This window comes from Etheostoma spectabile, chromosome 8 (assembly GCF_008692095.1).
Source record: "Etheostoma spectabile isolate EspeVRDwgs_2016 chromosome 8, UIUC_Espe_1.0, whole genome shotgun sequence".
Taxonomy (NCBI): Eukaryota; Metazoa; Chordata; class Actinopteri; order Perciformes; family Percidae; genus Etheostoma; species Etheostoma spectabile.
The window spans coordinates 32,819,755-32,839,039 of record NC_045740.1 but is presented as its reverse complement, the minus strand read 5'-3'; the positions used below and the strand labels follow the sequence as shown (position 1 = coordinate 32,839,039).

The following is a 19,285-nucleotide window of genomic DNA, read 5'->3' as shown; positions in this document are numbered from 1 at the left end:
TACATACATACATACATACACACACATAATAAGAAGGTTTGGAGTTTGCTTTTAAATATTACTTTATGTATTAATAATATAAAACTCAATATTATCTTATTATACCATTTTTATTCATAATTTTTCATGTTTTTTTGTTTAAATGATATTTGATATATTATGTGCCATTGTTTCTTTGCCACTGTATCTTATTATAATGAATTTTGTTTAAAAAAAGAAAAGTACACGCACTCATGAAGACGTGCTGTACCTGGAGGTGCAGCTGTTTCCGCTGTAGAAATTGTAGTTTATTAAAAGTGAAACTCTTTTAAAACATTCCCTGAGATAAGACTGATTGGATTAATCTGCTGGCATGCAGTATTTGTTGTGTTTTTTGATGATGTGCGTTAACAGGCCATGTTGCCTTGTGTGTCCCAGTAATGTGACACCCCAGAGTCGTCTGGATCTGAAGCTGTGGAGCTGCCACACCCTGAGGAAGGAGCTCCTGGGCAGCGCCACCATAGACCTGCTGGACACACTGCGCACACACCATGGCAAGAGTAAGTAAACACAAAGAAACTAAAAACATTAGAAACTATAATGATGGATTTCTCCACAGTTTTTAATATGGCATAACCTCACTTTTAGAACCAGAATCACCCTTTTGTTTTGTAGAAATTACTTTATTTTATTTTATTTAAACAATTAACAAACAATACACTGGGACATAGGAACACGTCCCAGGAGAACCAGAATCAGCCTTAATGCCAAATAGCTTGTAAATATGACAGGGTCATGTAATATAGTGAACCTGCCAAGATGGACTTTCCCATTCTATGCCACCAACCTTAAAAGATGTGCATTGCTGGATATTCTAAATTATAAAAGTTTTCATACTAATGCCACTACAGAGTGTGAGTTTTGGTACTTATACTAAAGCTAGATTTTACCTGAATAAAACACAGTTAAAATAGTTAAATCGGCACTTTTGTGGAACATCTCAGTCAGCAGCCAACGGGACAGTTTTCACTTCCTGACACAAATAGTGGCACGTTGGCTTTTGAAACCACTATAGAGTAAAACATGGCAGCATGAAATAGGTATAATGTTACTCCGCCCTGTAGGCCAGTCGTTGCTCATCTAATACCTCTTCTGTTACACGTATCTACGCAGGGTGTTCCTCCACTGTAATCACTGTGGAAGGTAAAACACTGTGGGTCCACACTGTTTTCTGATTTTAAAGCAATAACAGAGGATATCCCATTTCCCTCGCTTCCGTCTTTCCTCACTCTCTCCCCTCCCTTTAACTCAACCTTTCTCCCTTTCCCCACCACCTTCGTCCTCTACATTCTCATCCACTCATCCTCACTCTCCCTCTGTCATTCTACCCCCCCCCCCCCTTTAGTGGAGAACGTCCAGCTGAGTCTGGTGCTGCAGACGGAGAACAAAGGTTCGGTTGTAGCGGGAGGCGAGCTCAACGTCTGCCTGGACGGCATGGCTGTTGATCTGGGCGCTCTGCCCAATGGCAGCACGGCAGCAGACAGTGAGTCCTGCCTTTAACACACACACACACACACACACACACACACACACTCACACACACACAGACACACACACTCACACACACACAGACACACACAGGGGATGTTAACAACACAATAATGCACAGAGAAGCACCTAGAGAGGCAATCACACTGAGGCCATGTGCACATAAACTTACACATCACTGCTGTCGTTTAAAAATCTCCAGTGGTGATTTTAATGTTTGATGGAAAATAAAGAACTCCTTTAAAGAAGTGATCAAAGCTAAATTATGCTTTTTTGGAGTTTAGGAAGAGGATTTAGTGCACTTAAGTAGATTTAACAAAAATACACACCCATTTCAACATAAAAAACACGAGAGAGGCCTGAAAACAGCGCTACAATATAAAGAAGAAAAAAACCATTGAATTGTGACTATATTGTATAAAAGTTTAGGAAACTTTTATCAAAGTAAATGTAATTCAGAACAAAACCATAAAAAACTCATGAATGCAGGGTGAAGCTAAAATCAAGACTGGTTTCTTTGCATTTTGAAAAAGAGGGTTTTCACAGCGGAGACATATTAAAGGGAACATGCATATGTGTGTGTTTCCACCCTCGAGTGTTTTCACCACTTGGAAAAAGCCTACTCTTACCAGCATGGCTAATTTAAATATCTCACGTTACTGTATTGTTTGATCAACTTCATTTAATATTGTATGTGGCTTCTACGAGGTGCAAATGTTCCACCACAACCAGTTTTCCCCGTGTCTTTATAGAGCCACTGTCACTGCGTATGGAACTGTGGAGTTAACCCAGTTTGCATAAGGGTTAAAGGTCCCACGTACTGCTCATTTTTAGGTTCATACTTGTATTTTGGGTTCCTACTCAAACATTTTTACATGCTTTAATGTTCATAAAAGACATTTTTTTCCCGCGTACTTTCTGTTTGATTATACCTGTATTCACCCTCTGACTGATACGCTCAGTTTTAGCGCCTGTCTGCTCTGATTGGTCAGCATTTCCTGGTCTTTGGCATCTGTGTTCTCGGAGTCTCTGCACCGTTATTGCAGCTGGGGAATGACTGTAACGCACTGTAACAGCTCTTTCTACATATGTAGAGTATAGTTGTGACATCACAACCATACAGAAGTCCTGACAACTCATTTAAAGGCAGCGTTTCTGAATACGGGCTGTGTACATTTCTTTGTGAATTGAATTTTTGATACTTTCACAGTATTTATATACTGTAGCACCTCAGTCTGCTTCCTAATTAAAAGTGACATGGAAATCTCACTTTTTACAATGTGGGACCTTTAAGGTTAGCCCATAAGTGTACTATTTATTTTAGTGAAGCCTGGGAGTTTTGCCTTTGTTTAAATAGTGTGTCAGAAGTGTTTCTGTTCTGCCAAGAATCACATGTCAACAATATTGCTAAACTTAAAGTTTAAACTTAAACTTAAACACTAATGCAAAAATATTGACTGTACAGCTGCACTATTGCTATCATGTAACCCTTCAACAGCCTATATTCATTAAACATGAAATTAACACTGACACTAAAGATCACTTAATCTCTATGTGCATGTGCTACAATTCCCAAACCACTATGAATTCATGTCGTAGCCCTTAGAGAAAGTATTTCAAACCCTCCAGACCTATTGACTGTAGGTCAACAGTATTTTCCGCTTTCAGGCACTACACTAACATTTTACTTTCCTTTATGGTTTGGAAGCAAAGACTAGGTGTGTTTTTAACAAATCTACAGGTATTAAGCTGCTCTTAAAAACCACAGCCAGGTCCATGCATCCATCTCCTCTCTATGTAACACACACGCAGACGCAAGCAACGCACACAACACACACAAACACACACACAACACACACACACACACCACACACACAACACACACACACCCACACCACACACACACACACACAACACACCACACACACCACACAACCACAAAGCCTTTCTGAGTGCACACAGAGCCCACAGTGTATCTGCTGAATGAACACAGTAAGCAGCGTAAGGGCCAAGGCCTGCCACAGCATGGGCTGCATAAATGTCTCTTTGTGACTGTTTAGATGTGATGAGAGGTTAAGAGGAGGTGTAATATGGCTGTTTACGTGTGTGTGCATGCTGTTGTTGTGCCACAAGGACAGCAAGATGAGAACAGTCCTGTTAAACGGGGACATTTCGCAAGTCCTCACTTAACCAGGAAGACTAGGTTTGGATTTAGATTCGGGTTAGAATAAGATACAAAGAGTTTATGATGGATGTGCCTATTGGTAAAATACCAATGTTTTAAGACACACAAGAGATGTTGGTGACTGACCTTTTGCCCATTGCTGGTTTCAAGCACTGTAGCACGGAAATCACTTGATGGATCATTTCACTTTCAGGAAAGAAAGAGTCACTAGGCATAGGTCTTTAAATGTGAAACTATTCCTTTAAAAACTCAAATTGAGGGTTGGGACATTGTAAATGGGAGGTCCCCACAGTGCAGTTATAGAAACGTGTGGGGGTCAAAGGTTAACATAAAATGAATAGAGCCCCCAGCCCTCATCTCAAACTCCTAACCACACACACACACACACACACACACACACACACACACACACAACACACACACAACACAACACACACACACCCACCACACACACACACACACACACACATAATCACAGACATCAGATGCTTTTGTCTTATTGTTTCTGAGAATTGCGTAATTTAGCCTCATTGCTTGCAGTCAGTAGTACAATTGCCTCCTGTGATCCCGAAGCAGTGGGCTTGTGGGGGGGGGTTTCCTCTCTGGTGCAGGGGCAAGGATGACAGAGGGTGTGTGTGTGCGTGGGGGGGTTTGTCTGTGTTTTTTGGGGGAGGAGAGGTTGGTGAACAGAGGGCTGAAGTGTGCCATCTAATCCAGGGTTTAAAGTTAGGCACTTGTCTTTGTATGTGTGTGTTTTATGGTCTCATGAGTGTAGATGCTGGCGTGTGTTTTTGAGCTTGTGTGTTTGTCGTGTGCATGTACATGTGTTTTGAATTCTGCACTATGTGTGCAGGCATATGTGGGCTGCCTGAATATATAAAGTGTATAAAGATGGAAGTGTGTTGCCTTCAGGTGGTGTTAAGGCGCTCTGTGTTCTCGCTCTGAACACACCTCTGTTAGTTTGGAAGTTTTAATCATTTCCCCTGGCGGCTTTTCTGACATGTGCACATATAAACACGCACGCGCACATAGCGGGATTCATAAACAAACCCTTGTACTGAAAGTTTGGAGGAAACAGAAGCCAGAGCAAAAAGATTTCAACTCTGGGAATATTGGGATGCTTTGTAAATGTTAGCTGCTCACACACACACACACAACACACACACACACACACACACACACACACCACACCACAACACACCCACACACACACACACACACACACTCTACATGTGTGCACAACTTCCCATCCCATAGAAGCATAAGCCACATGTACATGGCAGCACAGACACACGCGGTCACTGTTGGGTCTGTGGATAGTCTAACACTCGTCATCATGAACTCATCATGCTAGACTTTGTGCATTGACAGGCTGTATGGGCCAAAGAATTGTAACTTGCTAACTGAATGCAACAGAAATACTGCCAAGGACAGTGTTACTGCTGAATGAAAAGGGTAAAACTGTATTTTCATTTTCCTGTTAAACCTAATTTAAACTGGCAGTGCTCTGGGTGTAGACGACGGGGGCGAAATTGATACAGTCATCTATCATGGTACAGTATATGTAATTTTATATCGCAATAAGATGTATATATTGTGCTATAGAAAATATTACTAAGGATCTGTTGAAAAACTGTTAATGACAGTGATGTCTGATTTTGCTAAACTCTGCAAATCACAGTAATTTTTTCTTACATGAATGCAAAAATTATAAAGTCCAATGTGGCCGTAAAGCCCTCCTGCTCATTGATGCTCAGCGACATAGCCCACAATGGCCTTATAGAGTTATATTAATTAATAATTTATACTCTGTATTGATCCCCTGTGGTGAAATTACAATTTACACTTGGTCGCAGAGACAAAGAGATAGCTAACACAATATAAGCAGTAGAACAAAGTCTCTAATGGTTAACACATTTGTATTGTCTCATGGTAAAAAAACGTGTCTAATTCGTGTCTAATTCAAAATCTGCGGAGGGTCTGATCATCTAAATTCTTTCTGGAGTTGCTCAGCAACACATCTGCAAGCTGTTGCATCAGTTATTTAAGTTTCAATGTAGCTTAGTTTGAATGTAGTATGGGAGTTAAAGGAGATCTTTGGTATTTTCAACCTGGACCCTATGTTTTACTGAAAAATAGAACAACAATTTTTGAAAATGGATCAGTATTGAGCTGGTAGCGCAAAACGACTTGCAATGTAATAGCACGAGGCAATAGCTACAATGTGCATCAATGTACATGCAGTACAGGCGTTTTTGCCACTGACTGGCTCAGATTGTTATTAAGTGTCTGACTAGTTTATGGAAAGGTAGAGAGGTTGCCAGCAGAAACGAGCACTGTTGGTGGACGTACATGGGCGGTGCACTAGTTCCCCGTGTGGTTACATTGTAGCCTGTTATAAGTGATGCTTTCTAACATAAAAAACACAAGACAAAGGACATTCAGTGGGATCAAAATGCAATAAATAAATATAAAAGTATTTTTATATTTAAAAGTTTTAAAATATTAATTTTAAACACATACTGTAAATATATGGAGTTTCCTTTCATAGCATTCAATTATAGATGTCTCACTCATGCTACTCAGAGTACTCAGAAGTCAACTAAAGTTTCTGAAATGTGCCCACTGTTGTAGTTATAGTGTAGTTGTTGAGATGTTTTTTTGTGTCTTAAGATGCTAATTGGAAATTCTGTTTGGCACACCCACATTCACACTCACATGTACACGCGCAAGGACACACACCAGACCAGTAATTAGACCGGTGCCATTAAGAGGAAGGGAGTGGGGGAAGGATGAACTCAGGGAGCAGGCTATGACACAATAGTTTCTCCTCAAGACCACGGTTTGTTTTTCTGTATGTCCATTGGGTCTGCTCACAAGAAACCCTTTCATAGCCACAAAACAGCACTGTGTGTGTGTGTGTGTCAGAGAGAGAGATTACCTGTTTGCTTTACTTTAGATAGCAGGATATGTGTGTAAATATGGATACTGTTTGAGCCTGGCGTGAGTGTCTTACACATAAGAAGGTGCTGTGTTTGTGTGTAGAGGAGAAAGTGAGTGTTAATGAAAAGCATGTTGTAGACCTGTGGTTTTCAGTCACAGATGGGACTAAGCATATAGTCACACATTCCCTCACACCACCAAGACCGCATGCCGCTACACACACACACACACACACACACACACACACACACACACACCAGCATAGACTGCACAGTCCATACAAGGATGAATGGTCTCTTTTAAACCACAAACTGTACACTCATGCCACATTTTTCAGGTCTATATGAATTTGATTATTCAGGAAAAGTGGCCTGAGACTCACTCACTATTAGAACTTTCTCATTTTCTTCACAGTGCACCAGTAACTCTCTGTAATGTTCAAAGTGTGACTGTATTGCGACGATGGAACCTCTAGGGAGAGATTGGATCTAAGGATCTAGGGAGCTTTAGTGTAAAATTCTTTTAATGTTTCAGCCAGTGTAGCAGCTAGAGATATTAATCAATCTTTTTCTTTTTGTTACATAAAATTGTACAAGGTACTAGTCCAGTGAAATGTAATCCCATCACCTTCTTCAACTTCTGCATCATTCACCATAAAGCAGAATGTGGCTGTCAGATCTGCAATTCACCCAGTTGAATTCCGCCAGCACTCTATGATCCAGCCAGGTCTCGGCGAAAGAACACCAAAGCTCCCGACTTCGTGCTGGAAACAGACAGAAGCCATTCCGCTTACCATCATTGTTATAACACTTTTTTGTGACAAATTTAGAATCAGATTTCTTAACATTAATATAGTAACGGGCCTTTGGTGACCTGCGTGTGGAATGTTTTAAGGTTGGACTCTCATCAATCTTGATGCAGCAACGACTTTCTAGCCTTTTCTCATACTGTACGTGTTGTGATTGATACATAACTAGCTGGTTATCTGTGTCTCTACAATGACGATGTTATGTGTCCTTACAGAGATTCTGCAGTCAGAAAGACCCAACCTGAGGAGGACACAGAGCGAGGAGACTCCCAGTACAGCTGGATCTCATAGCAGGTACACACACACACACACACACACACACACACACACACACACACACACACACACACACACACACACACATTACAGAAAAAGCCTTTAAGGCACCTACATCGAGAACTGTTTGCTAGACTGTTCGCAGTCACCAACTGTTCGCTGATTTTAGTTTTCTGCAGATGTTATGGTAAATTATAAGAATAATAGCACAATAATCAACTAGCGCTACCTTTCTAAAATACTGTTTAAGTGCTTACGTGAAAAACAAAAATCCAAGGCATAACTGTAATCAAAATAAAAGAAAGAAAGAAAAGAAATACTTCTAGTAAAGGAAGCCTGAGCCTGTATGGTCAACTGCAGCACTTATGCAGAGTGCCAGCATGTTATCTCCCCCCCCCCCGAATGTGGTTTGAGAAGCTGCTCTCATTGGCTAGAATGGTAGTGGGATAACAAATAATAGAGACTGCATTTATTTCAAAGCTTTGTGGTGAGGGTGCATGGGGTTGGATGGTATTTCCCTCTAAACATTGTAGGGGGGAATTAAGCACAGTTCAGCCAAGAGTCCAAACCGCCGCTGTCATGGAGAAGCAGAACTCTATCCAGTGTACGAACAGAGGAGACGTGATCTCTGTTGTCCCATGATGAGGAGCTCAATGCCCAGGCATAAACACATTCATAAGGATATATTTATATACACACCAAGTGGCAATGTCAAATGGTTGCTTCCTTCCTCTGCTGCTCCTTCTCCTAGTTTTGGCAAATAAACAGAGCGCAGCAGCTTAATCCGGTTTGCTGCTGATGGCTGTCTAAGCTCGGCCCCAGCATTCCTTGGTCTTGGACGTGTTTTTCTCTGTAGAAAAGTTATCGTCGGAAAAGTAAAGTTATATTTAGCGTAAGGAAAATATGAGGTTGTTCAGAGAACAAAAGTAGCCGACACCTCTGTGTGTGTATTTAGCGTGCTGGTCTTGACGTGTACAGGCTCGTCCGTGTGCCAGGTCCACTTCCCTGAGTCAGGAACAACAATAGGTCTAACAACAAAGCTGTGGGGCAATCCACAGGAAGAGCATATGAAGATGTTTCTTTGTCATTTCTTTGCTCGTTCTCATCGCACCTCCTCCTTGCCTTTCCTCAACATCTCCTTTTCTTTCACTTTTCCCTTATTCTGCTACACATTCCCTTCTCTCTCTCCCTCTTTCTCTGTTTGTCTTTCTTTCTCTTGGCAGGAGTAACAGGCACTCAGTGGGGGGTTCTCAGGGCGGCTCCCCAGGGGGCTCTCTGACAAACGGGGAGCTGAATGAGGAGCAGATCCCTGGGACCGGCTCATCTAGTCACCATTGCTCATCCAAGAGTCACATCAGCCCGGGAAGCAGCACAGGTATAGCATAAAGTCTGCCTTATTATTGTTAATCTGTTTGTTATAGTGCGTTCCATTTACTGCAGAACTCGGAAGCCTGAGCTGGGAATGATGTCACACCGAGTTGAAACCCAATTTACAACTTTTAATACAACATTTTCATTGTGGGTTAGCTCAAGCCAGGTTAGCCATTGCTAGCAGCACCAGTTGATAACAACGCATTACGCCATTTTTTTGCATACAAACAGCGTAACAACAGATGGAAGATGGACGGGACTGTGTGTATGACTGATTTAGTGAGACACAAATAAGACAGAAGTGGTAACAATGCTCAATGGAGTTTTAAGCCCCCAACGTCGACTTCCAGGCAGCATTGCGACCATTGACTTCAAGGCACCTAATCTTAACCCTAACCATTGTGTAATCCTAGTGCCTTCCAGGTAGCACCAACACTGCTATTTACTGTAAGTTACTACACCTTTCATTGCTGTTGATGCACGGAGCACCCTTGTTGGATTTTGAGCTCGGGGGTACTCTGAGTTTATAAGAGTTCTGAAAACCAAGGTCAGTGGGTGTGTTTCCGACTTTGACCTCGGAAGGCTGTGGATAGTAATTCTTGCCGTTATTCTGTATTTTTAAAGGGGCACAAAAATACATTCCCACTGCTGCATAGTAAAAACAAAAGGCCGTGTTAGAGTTTACAATAGTGTTGCTACACAACCAGCAGGATTCTCTGCTTATGCAGAGCTAATTCAGACTTATGTAGAGTCAAAACCTGTCATCAGAAACCGCTCAAGGGTTAGGTCTCCCAATAGTTTTCTATACAACAAATTACAGTAGATATTATCGGTTATAAATATTCCATTCTCTCTCTCTCTCTCTCTCTCTCTCTCTCTCTCTCTCTCAGACAAAGTTGAGTTGACATCTAACGGGCTGGAGAGTAGTCGTGGGGGCGTTGCCCATCACACACCTCCTCCATCCTCTCCGTCGTGCCGATCACCAGCTGCCATCAGCAGCAGCGGTAGCCCCTCTCCAGGTCAAGACGCCCTGGGCCCGGCCCCGCCGGCGGAGCCCAGCGCCAATGCCACCTCCAGCACTGAGCAGGCCGGCAACAGCACCACAGAGCCCCCAACAGACTCGCTCCCGGCAGGGTAAGAATCAGTGCATGCAAAGATGAAGTGCATCAGAACCTTCTTAAAACTAAAGCTAAGAAGTGGAACAAGGTGGCGCTAATAATGATAATATTGCTCTGTAGTGTCACTCTGTACTCCAGTAGCTCTATTCCATGTAAGTGTGTTAGTACGTCATGCTGATGAACCAGGACATTATTAAACACACCTGTGCAATAAAAAAGGCTTATTAACAGCTGAAAAGAGCTCAGCATGAGGGGACAACAACAAGGGAGAGTGAAGAAGAATAGTAACGTTTACCCTCTGTCTGCTGGTAAAAAAATTATACGTGCCCGGATTAGCTCAGTTGGTAGGACGGGTGCACATATGTAGAGGTTTAGTCCTCGTAGCAGCAGCCGAGTGTTCGACTCCGACCTGTGGCCCTTTGCTGCATGTCATTTCCCCCCCCCCCTCTCTCCTTTTTTTAAACAATATTGAATCATGTGTTAACATTAGTATTTGTGAATGTGCAGAATTGATAACGGTGTCTTGGTTGGCAAAGCAAAAGATAAAAAATTAAAAGTTGCAAAGAGAGATTCTCCCATACCACAAATGCTTTGGAGGAAGGTCAATCTTTGAAATTTGGTCCAGTATTAAGTGTGAACGCTGTAACGCTGCCACACACACAGCTGCAATGGGGCCAGTGAGCATCGTCAATTCGGTCCTCTAAAAGTGCTTGTTTTGCCACTAAAAGGCTTAGATTAATATTCTAAGTGTCTGACAACATTATGAAAAGGATCTCTTCAGAGATAGATAATAATAATAATAATTGCTCCTCTCTGTTACTGTTGGTCACACACACACTCCGCAGTTAGTGTAGGACAATCAGGATACTCTAAGTTGTATTTTAGGGAGAGGTTTTGTATGCTGTGATTACATTCACTATGAAATCTTTAAAAACAGGTGATTCTAATAGTTATGTATTGTGTGAATTGTAGAAGCAAATGTAACCCTTTCTTTCTTTCTTTCTGTGTAGCTGGGAGCAGAGGGTGTTGCCTCATGGCAGAGTGTACTATGTTGACCACAACACCAAAACCACAACCTGGGAGAGACCACTGCCACCAGGGTATGCCTGTTACTTCTTTATATCTGTTTTCTCTGTTGATGCACTGGTTGTTTGACACACATTGCATGCTAACCAATGTGCTGGGTTGACATTGGGGCTCTATCAGATATCAGTCATGTCTTCCACCTCTCTGACACTCTGTACATTTCTATTTACAATATCATGCAACAAACAAACAAATAAATGCAGTTTAGATGAATGGCATTCTAGTTCGTACAGATTTCAAAGCCCTCTAAGGCGCTTTTTATTATGATCTCAAATATGTAGACGCTGGACTTCAACCTGACCTTAGTGGAAATCCGGTGGTTAAAGAAACACCAGACAGTTGATACAATAACAACCCCTACAAAATAACAAGAGATGTCCCGATTAGCTTTTTTGACCAAAATATTATAATATGACCCAATATTGAATATCTGCCGATACCAAGTTCCGATCCGATACTTGTATTTGCTCAGATAATAGAGCTGTACACCTTTTTTGTTCATAAAAATAACTAGAACAAAGCTGTGAAACAGAGAAATTAAACAATTTCGCTGTTTCACCACTACTAGAAATGTAACTGTAGCAAGTATCTCACCATCCCCTTTTAACACAAATAATTTTAGGCTACAACAAAGCCTGAAAAGTCTGAATTTAGAACAGAAGTACAGAGTGCTATGGAGATGACACGCTGTCTTTTCTCATCCAATTGGTGTAAACTTGCAGGTTTTTTAAGAACTTTGCAGACCACAAGTAGATGTAAGTTCCAACTCATCTTGTCGTGAATCATCAGTTGGAACTGGGCTTTAAAGTTCATCAAAGGCCAATTAATTATGAAAAAAACAATGCAGATTTACTTCATCCCTGCATGCCAGTCATCTGATTGCAGCGATTTCTTTACATTGAACAGAACTTGACTCCAAATTAAGTCATCACTTTAAATGCTGGTGTGGCTGGGCCTTGAAGTGTTCACATTATTGGAGATTATGTGAAGATGACATACAGCAATGTGTCCAGAGCGATGTCCAAGCTCAGCCCCAGGCTTGTCAGCTGCCTAACCAAGCCTTCTTGTTTGTTTGTTTTCCAGAATGTATTGAGAATGTGTGTTATATTATATTAATAACATATTATTAATAATTATAACTACATACAATGTAATTGGTACTAAATCAGTTAGTTTGTGTGCTAAGCCATCATAACGAGAACACGGTTTTCCCCCTCTCTCAACAGAGTCCAGCCCTTTTATGACATTTTTACTTGCACCCATTGTTTATTGATTTTCACAAAGCGTGTGACTGGGTGACAGAGGGAAAGGGAGCCTGTTTTTAGGAAAAGGTTACCCCCCCTTCTCCCCAAACCCCCATCTCAGTTTTTCCATACAAGGAACGTGAGTGTGGGGGCCCGGAGAACAAAAGTCCTTTCTTAGAGCCACATGTACTTCCATCCACCACTGTGTTGGCTGCTGGCCGCCATGGCCCTTCAGAGGATCAATTAGCAGGCTAATGCCGGGCTAGTGCTCCAGATGTACACACCAGGAACTGTTTAGAAGCTGGGCGGGAGTGGGGGGGGGGTTAGGCAATTGAGGTTTGGAAGCTGAAATAATGAAAGCCATCCGAAGTCAGACTGAGGAGAGCTTCTGAGCCACTCTGCTCTTTATCAAATATACTGTAGAGTTTGGAACCAGTGATGCATCACAAGCTCAACCACTCTGGTGAGTCGCAGGACGTCATAACTCATTTATTTTAGTTGAGCAGTAGTAGGGCTTCTTAAATTCAAACTGATGCTGTGTTTACTTCCCTACTTGTCAGCCTGGCATGCTGTCTGTAAACCACAATGATTTTTAGCAGTAATAGTTGGACGAAGTTAAACAATAGAAACTACATTTAAAAGCATTGTTTTTTTTTAAATATTGTATTTCACATCAAATGGTCATATTGTGACATTTTAACTGTTTCTTTTTAAATACTTAAGGTTAGAAAAAAAATCATTTCTATGGCCCAAATAAATAAATCCCTGTCTTACTTTTGCTGTTGTTCTTTACCCAAATTATTTCCTGTGTTTTAAATTTAAACATCCATGCTTTTCAACCAAAGAGGAACGTCATAGCAGAACTAAGTAGAGACTCTAAGACAGGCCGTTGTGGGATCTGGGATTTTCCCTGGCTCCAGTAAATAACTAGCTAGTGCTAATATCAGAGAGGGAACAGTATTTATTCTTGCCCTTTAAAGGAATCTTAGAGGCAACGTGGTCAGAGAGACTATCCGTCAACCAAATAATTTCCTGTGTTTGCAATCATCTGCGTTGCTGAAGTGTCCTTGAGCAAGATTTTGAAACCTACCAGTTCCTGGGGTGCAGTTGTGTCACTGAGCCTGACTTCTGACCACAAGAGAAAATAGATTTTCCATTCAGGAGACAATCGGAATCAGAATTAGCTTTATTTGCCAGGTATGAGGACACATACGAGGAATTTTGCTTTGGATTGTGTTGCTCACAATGTGGTTACTCATACAAAACGAACAATATATACACACTAATATATACACACTATAACAGAAACAATATCGACAGGTTGAGACAATAGTGCAATGAAGAGTGCAAAGTGTGCAGGAGTAAATTACAATTATGATAGTTATTGTAATTATGGAGCATAGTGCAAAGGGTGCTGGAATAAATAGAATTGTGTTATTATGTATGTATTACAATATGAACAGTATGAACATCTCTGAAATAGAGAATGATGAAGAAATATTAAGTGGAACCAGTTCACAGACTGATTAGAGACAGTGTTGCTGGGTTATTGCACAGGAATTGAACCTGACACTGAGTCAGAAGTCAGCTGTTCATCAGAGAGATGGCTCGAGGAAAGAAACTGTTCCTGAGTCTGTTGGTTTTGGCTGTGTTTGTGCTCTGTTTTAGGGCTGCACAATTAATCAAAATTTTATCACAATCACGATTTTGGCTTCCCATGATCAAGTTTACGTAATCAAGCGATATTTTAAATGTGTCATTCTGTTCATACAACGCTCCGGGTTTAACAAAGCCCATCTACCGCTCCGTAAACCCCTGTCTGCTCATGTGCCAGTCAGAGTTGTTCCCTGCACCGCGCAGCTTAGTTTCTAGATGGAGACAGTCACGGAGGACAGAGGAGCCAGAGGAAAATTCCACAACATTATATGTCGGTCACAAGGTTTACCAGTTTACCAGTAAACACAACATTTTGTCCCGTCCGTGTTGTTTTTCAGACAACAGCAGTGAGCAGTGCTAGTCAGTGCTAGTTAGTGTCTGTTAGCTCACAGGGCTCTAGGGTGCGACTAACTTTTTTCCCAGGTTGCACCGGTGCACCTGATGTCCTCGCATCTGCTGCCTCTCCACAAACAAAGCAATGTTTATATTGATATGGTTTAATGTTGCGTTACCTGACCCATTTCTTCTGAAGCCGTGTCTGTGTTAGTATCTCTCCTCTTACTGGGGGACAGCCCCAGCCCCCATTCACTCACACACAACCCCCAGCTACTCTGTCGATTTGGGGACTGAACCGGCGACCTGGTCACAAGCTCGCTTCTTTAACCTCTAGGCTAGCACTCCACCCATCATGTGGTTCTCTCGATGGCCACTCAGTTTACAGGCCTGGCCAGCTGGTTGGCCCGGAGTGTCAGACCAGTGTTAACCCTGAAAGACCCTTGGAACCAACAGCAATGTCCTGGTGGCCTAGTGGCTAAGTCACCAACTTTAAACTGCATTGTCCTAGGTTTAAATCCACCACATCATTTTCTGTCATTTCTCTTCTGTCAACTTGGTAACAAATGCATCCAATGCACCAAAACTCCTAATGAATAGGGTTTGATTTGAGGAATATATGTTTTGATAAATATGTACTCATGCAGGGAAAGTTTACTGAGCATGTAAACTCTCACCATAATATCCTGCAGTAAATCTTTCATCCAGCTGTCCTCCTCCACACTGAACACACAGTGAATGTGTGTGTACGTTTGCATTAATAGCTTTGCTGCAACAAATGTGAGTCTATTTAGAGGACTTGAACCCCTAGTAGGACCCAGCAAATGGAAACTCAGCAACTAACAGTTATACTCATAATTATACTGTAAATGTGTGACTTCTGCGTATTGATTACAACCAGTCATGAAATCTCATGTTTTATATATAATGCAATATCGAATTGCTTTGAAGTCTGTGGGAGTCTGTGTTTCAAACAGGTAATATCAGGCATTTTAGAATATGTTGACATTTTTATTGATTTAAAGTTCACTGTATAGAAGTATAGAGTAGATTTTGTGTGGGTGTGGGTGTGGGTGGGGGTGTGGGTGTGTGTGTGTACACTTCTCAAGCCTGTTCGTATCTGCGCGGTGTGTTTTTGTTAGCATACGGAAGTTGATGCTGTTTTCTCTTCCAAATTCTGTAGCGCTGAAGTCAGAGATATGAGAATAGCAGCAGAGCAGCAGCCAGACCTGCTGAGGCCAGGGAACTGGGCTGTGTCTCTGTTTGGGTGGGTGTGTGTGTGTAGTTTGCCACCATGTATATCTGTTTGTGTGTGTCCCCCCCCCCCCAGAGATAGCCGTGTGAGTAATGCCAATGGCAGGCACTGGCAGACAAACACACACCACCGCACATGGTTATTGTCACTCAGAAAGCTGGCATCCCCCATTGTTTTCCGTTATCAGTGTAATTGAGGGCTGGCATTGTCTTTAAAGTGAACAAACCGATGACGTCTAAGGCTGAGCCAAAGCACTAATAACACCACAAAACGTTCTTTTTTAAAGTTGGGGACCTGCCGCGAGAATACCCACCAGCATTATGCTGTTCCTGAAAAGTTGGTTTCCTGGAGCTATAGGACAAGTTAACCAGTTTACCAGAACATGTGCAAGTTTGGATGTTTTAGTTTTACATGCTCAGCTTTAAAACTTTAATTTAAAGCCAAAATTAGCGTGAAAAAGTGTTGGTATCTGTTTTTTCCCACCAACCTCAGTGATCCTCCTTTAATGAAGTACATTCTGTCAGGGATGGTTTGATTTAACCATCTAAGCAGCAGAATCTATTCTTTTCTTCCCCTCCTCTTGATTTCCTTCTCCATGTCTTTCTTGCTTCTTTACATCATTACTCTTTTATCCCTTCTCTTTTCTTTCCTCTTCTCCCTCCCTCCTACTCTGTCCCCCTCCTCTTACTGTTTTCTTTTCTTTTCTTGGCATTGTTTTGTTCTTTCCTCGTCTATAAATCAGTGCTGTTACTATCAGCAGTGCAGCTTTTTGATACAACCACCCACTCTTGACATGCTTAGTATATAATAAAGATGTTGTTGAAAGCCACAGCCCCTCTCATTCCCACCCTCTCTTTCTCACCAGCTGGGAGAAGCGAGTGGACCAGCGGGGCAGGTTCTACTACGTGGACCACAACACCAGAACTACCACATGGCAGAGGCCCACGGCCGAGACCGTGAGGAACTACCAGCAGTGGCAGAGCCAGCGCAGCCAACTGCAGGGCGCCATGCACCAGTTCAGCCAGCGCTTCCTCTACCAGGTACTCCGGGCCTTCACCGGCCAAGTTTACATGCACACAGGACTCTGGTACAGTGGTTCCCAACCTTTTTGGTCTCTGGTTCCCCACAGCTCTGTCAAATGAACGTGCATCAATTCCCAATGTTTGTTCCAAATGTATTACACTATTCATTATATAAAAGTGGATATTGTTAATTATTTCATACAATTAATCTGTCAATATTAATATACATTTTTTTAACCTGATAGGAACAACAATCTTTGACATTGGTCCAGTATTAAGCAAGATCACTGCAGTCTGCAGTGGAGAAACAAGCTGCAATGCAAGTCAATAGGACAATTGTCCAGCTTGTATTTACCTTTACAAAGTCTCTAAGTGTCTGACAACATTACGGAAAGGATTTCTAAGGAGGTCGACCTTTGTGTTCAAGAGTAAGATCATTTTTTTAAACATGAAAACCAGACGCCGTGTAAATAAACAGTAATTTTAGCATCGTAAAATACACGTCAGAATTTAAAATTGACTACTAAAACTATGAAAAGACGTTTTGGGTCGTCTTTCCACTTTTCCAGTCATCACAACTGTAGTTTTGGTTGAAATAAACACATATTTTAACGATGTACATGTGAAAATATATTGGCTCGATACACGCTAAAAGTATTGTTTTTTTAAATGGAGTCTGGTGGGTTTAGAACTAGAGACCTCAGAGCTGTTTCTGGTTAAAAAGAATTGGATCCTTTCTATAAAGTTGTCAGACACTTGGAATAATAATCTGAGTCTGTCAGTGGAAAAAAAAAGACTTTTAGTGGATCAAATTATTGTTGGTTTACATTTGGTTACATCGCAGTCCGGTCTTTGGTGGCTGGTTACAGTGTTCACGTTTAATACTGGACCAATGTCAAAGATTGACCTTCCTCCACAGCGATGCGCAGTAGGGTTTGGATAGTCCACACAGCATACTGCTATGGGAGAAAAACGTGCTCTGGTTTATTGGCATTTCTAAGCTCCGGACGGAGCTGCGGTGCCTCTGCTAAATAACTAGCTGTCTGGATTTACCCTGCAGAGACCTGAGGACCAGGTAACCATATCCTCAGATTAAACGATATCTAGCTAGCTGTCTGGATTTACCCTGCAAGATCTGAGGACCAGGTAACCATAGTCCTCAGATTGGAAGATAGCTAGCTAGCTGTCTGATTTACCCTGCAGAGATCTGAGGACCATGTACCATAGTCCTCAGATTGGACAGATAGTCTAGCTAGCTGTCTGGATTACCCTGCAAGATCTAGGACCAGGTAACCATAGTCCTCAGATTGACAGATAGTCTAGCTAGCTGTCTGGATTTACCCTGCAGAGATCTGAGGACCGGTAACCATAGTCCTCAGAGTGACAGATAGTCTAGCTAGCTGTCTGGATTTACGGCTGTGATGTTTTACATGGAGGAAAGACATTTCTGTTGATAGCTGTGTGTCAACGCAATTGACAAAACCACAATCAGTAGGTTCACAACTGAGCAGAATATTTGTCGGTCACTCATGAGTCATATATGATACAATATACTATGTATGAGTTTAACATTCAAGTGAAATAGGCTTGATTTGAGAGAAAGAACCCATAGCTAGTGTTGTATTTCTTGAGACCACAATGTGTAGTAACATTCATTTCTGCGCTCAGGTCTTTTTTCAACACTACCACTGGGGGCGTGAAAGACACATTTACAAATGTGATTTATAGTTACTTTAACAAGCACATATCCGTTTTTTTTCCAGCCACTTGGGGACAGAAAAACGAGTTCATGTTTAGAAAAAGTCTTCCTTTGAGGTAAATTGATACTTTGTATTTTTGAAGATGCTCATAATTTGAGCATTTTCCTGTTTTGTCACTTCCTACAGGTTGTTGGTGGTAAATCCCTGCGTGGTCACTCACACATTACAGATGGGTTAAATGTTTCTCTGCTTCAGCTCACATTGGTGAGACTGAAAACCCAGTGAATTTTAATTTTCATGAAAATGTCACATAACATATCTTTCTTTTGATTTTGCACGCCACCCCAACATGGCACCTCGGGGCTGAGCACGATCAGTACATGTTTTAAGTAAGATCAACGCTGAATGCGACACAGTGCGGCTTACTTGTTGGCTAACGGTTTCGAAGACATTCTCTATAGGGGGGTTTGAAGATGTTATTTGAGACTTGTTTATAGTATTTTTCCAGTGGAGGTTCGTGTCTCCGTCAGTCGCCATCCTCTCAGTGATCAGCCAAGGTCAGACTGCAGCCAGACAGTAAAGACTTATGGGACTAAAACAACAGAGCGTTCTCAATGGACCATTAGTAAAACCAGCCTTAAAACTTCTATAGGCTTCTATAAAAACACTGTGTGTGTGTGTGTGTGTGTGTGGGGGTGTGTGTGGGTGGGTGGGTGGGTGGATGGGTGGTGGGGGGAGGGGAGGGGGATAATGTTTGGTTC

General features: G+C 41.9%; 1 protein-coding gene across 3 annotated transcripts in view; it reads left to right on the top strand.

Moving 5' to 3' along the window:
* Positions 1-19,285, top strand: part of LOC116693389 (NEDD4-like E3 ubiquitin-protein ligase WWP2) — a 51,607-nt gene that overhangs the window by 7,659 nt on the left and 24,663 nt on the right. For all 3 annotated transcript variants that reach the window (XM_032522328.1, XM_032522326.1, XM_032522327.1), the window contains exons 4-10: positions 418-539; positions 1,385-1,522; positions 7,679-7,757; positions 8,963-9,114; positions 10,001-10,244; positions 11,239-11,328; positions 16,668-16,842. In XM_032522328.1, the coding sequence (XP_032378219.1) occupies position 539; positions 1,385-1,522; positions 7,679-7,757; positions 8,963-9,114; positions 10,001-10,244; positions 11,239-11,328; positions 16,668-16,842 (879 nt within the window). In that variant the 5' untranslated portion in view covers positions 418-538. The remainder of the gene's footprint in view (positions 1-417; positions 540-1,384; positions 1,523-7,678; positions 7,758-8,962; positions 9,115-10,000; positions 10,245-11,238; positions 11,329-16,667; positions 16,843-19,285) is intronic.